General features: G+C 34.1%; 1 protein-coding gene across 1 annotated transcript; it reads left to right on the top strand.

The window, feature by feature from the left end:
- LOC106389644 (non-specific lipid transfer protein GPI-anchored 1) lies at window positions 1-1,634 on the top strand. Its single transcript, XM_013829959.3, has 2 exons — window positions 1-424; window positions 1,218-1,634. The coding sequence occupies exons 1-2, from the start codon at window positions 67-69 to the stop codon at window positions 1,445-1,447; spliced, it is 588 nt and encodes a 195-aa protein (XP_013685413.1). The 5' UTR covers window positions 1-66; the 3' UTR covers window positions 1,448-1,634.
- Window positions 1,635-3,972: the final 2,338 nt, after the last annotated feature.

Below are 3,972 nucleotides of genomic sequence, written 5' to 3'. Positions count from 1 at the left end.
ACAAAATCTCCACCAAACCAAACAAAGCAAACACAGAAGAAAGGAAACAAAAAAAAAATTCTGATAATGAAGGGTCTTCATTTCCACCTCTTCCTAGTCACCATGACGGTCGTTGCATCCGTCTCCGCGGCTACACCGGCATCTCCGGCGGCAGGAGGAGCGTTGGCAGACGAGTGCAGCCAAGATTTTCAAAAGGTGACGTTGTGTTTGGATTTCGCGACCGGGAAGGCACCAAATCCGTCTAAGAAGTGTTGTGACGCTATCGAAGATACAAAAGAGAGGGATCCAAAGTGTTTGTGTTACGTGATACAACAAGCGAAGACAGGAGGACAAGCTTTGAAGGATCTTGGTGTCCAAGAAGATAAACTCATTCAACTTCCAACTTCTTGCCAGCTCCACAACGCTAGCATCTCTAACTGTCCAAGTACGTTTTGGCTCTTTTCTAGTATTACTTTTAATTATTTTAGTTTATATATATGTATGGTTTCACTGAGATTTAAATTCAGGAAATGCATGTTGTTGATTATGGATTTGGTATCTCAGCATTGCACTTTTGAGGAAATATATTATTGAAATTATAGAATATTATTTATATTTTCATGTTAAACTATAGCTATTTGTAACCATGACCGTGCGGAGTTTTTAATGTTCAAGGTAGTTGATATTGTTTTTTATTTTTTATTTTATGATAAAATAAAAATGTGATTTCACCTCTTTGCCGGGAGAACCCAAACATCGTAAATAGTCACTTCCACCGTGAATTGAACCCGGGTGGCAGTAGTTACAACCATAATCTTTTTACCACTAGGCAACTCAACATTTCAACATTGGTAAACAAAATTATTTTCGCATGCTTATACTATAATACTTAAATACGATAGCTAGGTGTCTTGAGATGCAACTATATATTTACTGCGAATCGTATTTAATATGTAGCACATTGAGAAGTATAACTTACTTTTTATGCACCTATTTTTATTATCAAAATACAGCCAACTTGTATCTAATAATAGTTGCATTTAAATAAGAAATTCTGCTGCTCCCTTCTTTTTTTCACTCCTACAGTAACTATTCTCTTCTTTTCACATTGTAGTTTTTTTGTTTAAACCATACAGATTTATTTTAACAGTAAATATAGTTGCAGCTATCGGGAAATGACGATGTTAAATATCCATTGTTAAGTGATGTTATTTGTTAATATATGCATGAATGAACAGAGCTTCTCGGGATTTCACCGAGCTCACCAGATGCAGCCGTATTCACAAACAATGCCACGTCAACAACAACACCAGTGGCGCCAGCAGGGAAGTCTCCGGCAACTCCAACGACGTCTACGGGTACAGGAGGATCACCATCTATAAGAGATGGTCACGCCACCGTGGCTCTAGTTCTCCCTTTGATGACCGTCTCCTTTGTCTCGATCTTGCCTAGGATGGGTTTGGCCTAGATGGTAGGCACGTGACATTAGGGATGTAGCCTTTCTTTATTATGTGGTGCGCTTTTGTTTCAAAAATTGCAAGAATATCGTTTCAAGTGTGTTTCTTGGTTCGGATCATTTGTTGTAATGAGTGAACATTCCACTTAATCGGATCTCTTTCCGCACATAACAAAAATCATCCCACGTTCAAAAGTTATTGTTAGGTTCTAACTTTTAACTTAACTGAGTTTGTGTTGCAAGACTAAAGTCGTTGTTGAGAATTTGTGGGGTGTGTTTGGTACAGAGGTGGGAGGATCGGATGTGAGATGAACAGCACACATGGCCGGCTCGCTCAATGGTGTTTTGGGCCGTGGAGCAAAAAAAAATTTATTTTCCAAACTATTATTTTTTTTTAAAAAATCTGATAAATATATGATTTTTTCAAAATATCAGAAGTTTTTTAAAATAAATCTATGGAAATAAAAAAATATTTTTGCATAAAAAAAATTTGGACCCTTTTTTTTATTTTTAATATAAAAAAACATGTTTTTTTTTCTTAAAATCGGACTTTTATCTATTAAGAAATAGGGGGACAACGGATTGGGCCAGGGGCAGTCGCACCGCTCGCCCCCTATCTAAGCCGGCCCTGACAGCACAGTATGGTTTCCTGTCTTGAATAGTTCTCTGTCTCTCTTCGTAGAAGCTAAAGTCATCCAGTTTCAAAGAACGCATAACATCACTATACCTTGTTCCAGTCAGCCTGTAGCTATAAAACACAATACCATTTCACATCTTATATTTTGAAAGTCTGCCAAATGTGGTGAAATTAAGTAAACATAGATGTTGAAACTTATGTTCATTGGTCAGTTCTTGGATACCTTTCCTCGAACATCCACACATTTTACTACCTTGGATTTTTTATAAAGTACATGGGAATTTATCAGGTAAGTAATATAAGCATTCTCTAATTTCCAAGAAGACAAGTTCTATGTTGGCCATATCCACGAAGGAGGAGATATTATCTTCATGAATTTGAATTCAGCAAGACCTTCCTGAATAAGTATAATATTTTTTAAAAAAATTTAGGAAGATATTGATAATACGAACATCTTTATAAAAGTTAGGAAAACTTTTGTAAATGTGTATTTAAAAATATATTCTTAAATGTGTGTTTAGGAAAAACTTGATAAATATATATTTATGAATAGATCATTGAATTTGAATTATATGTATATTTAATAATATTTCTTAACGGGACAATTTTAAGTCGACATTATCCTATAAAGACGATGCTGAATTTCTGGTATATATTTCCAGTTTTCCCTTTTTTTTGTTTCCTTTTGCTTTTAAATTAGTCATGGTAGAAACAGAGGATTCTCTTTTTATTTCCAACACTTCCCCTGCCTTGTGCCTAAAAGAAAGTGCAAGACATTTTGTTTACATCCACACCTCCAATCTTTTGATTATGTTAATGAATTTTCTTTGCAGATATGTATAAGTTAGATGAAGTCAAAGTGAGGAAAGAGAAGACTTTTGAATGCAATACAGAGGGCCAGGGGGGCTACCATGTTTGTCTATGGCGGTGGCGAGAGAAGCACTAGGGATTTAGTACACATAACGTTTCTTGGACGATGTTGCGGCGATTACACCATATTGAACATTTCAAGACTATCGCCAAGGGGCCATCTCCCATTATTGAACTCTACAAGACACCTAGGATATCTCCACTGGTATTGACCTACTATGGCCTTTGCCTTGGTAATGGAAACTACACCGTGAGCCTGCACTTCGCTGAGATTTTTTTTAAGGATAAAATGCACTAAACTTTTAATAACATATTTTTATATTTTTTCTAATATCATATATAAATATATATAATTCAAAGTATCACACAATTTTTTAAACTAATCCAATTCCATTAATAATTATTAAAGACAATTTTATGAAGTTTATTGTATAGCAGTATTTGTTAATATTATCACCAACATTTTAACTATAAATCAATCATAATTTACTAAAATCAATTGTTAATGCAAAATCTCACATTTTAAAAATAATATTTTACTTATATTTTATATAATTTCACTTATATTTTTTTTATTAATTTTTGCTTATATTTTATATAATTTTAGTAAAGTTTATATGTAAACATAATTTATATTTATTTGATAATAATAATATTCGTTAAAACATTAGTTTTGTTTATATAATTTTTATTTTTATATAAGTTTAGCTGGTGTGGCTCATATGGGCAGGCTTTGGCCCTATGATTTCAGCTATCTATCCGTGGAATCTAGTACTTCTTTACTTTTAATTCGGAAATGAATGGGCTTGAATTTTTAGTGAATCAGTGATGATTGCCTTTGCTCTCAATCTGCAGATTTTAAACCTCCAGTTTATCATGATAACAAGCGCCTTATCATAAGCATAGCTGTTGCAGTTATGGTCAGCGTCTCCTTTATTATTATTATAGGGAATTTTTGTTGGATTAGAGGACAAACCCGTAACACAAAAGCAAATAGAAGAGGTATGTGCTGCATAGTTGCTCATGAGAC

This window comes from Brassica napus, chromosome C7 (genome assembly GCF_020379485.1).
Source record: "Brassica napus cultivar Da-Ae chromosome C7, Da-Ae, whole genome shotgun sequence".
Lineage (NCBI taxonomy): Eukaryota > Viridiplantae > Streptophyta > Magnoliopsida > Brassicales > Brassicaceae > Brassica > Brassica napus.
The sequence above is the reverse complement of the archived record's forward strand: the minus strand, read 5'-3'. Positions and strand labels throughout refer to the sequence as shown.

What these genes read in the sequence shown, in the direction of transcription:
- LOC106389644 (XM_013829959.3), top strand. Translation starts at nt 67, where the DNA reads ATGAAGGGTCTTCATTTCCACCTCTTCCTAGTCACCATGACGGTCGTT. An exon ending in TAGCATCTCTAACTGTCCAA is followed by an intron (nt 425 to 1,217) that starts GTACGTTTTGGC and finishes ATGAATGAACAG; the next exon opens with AGCTTCTCGGGATTTCACCG.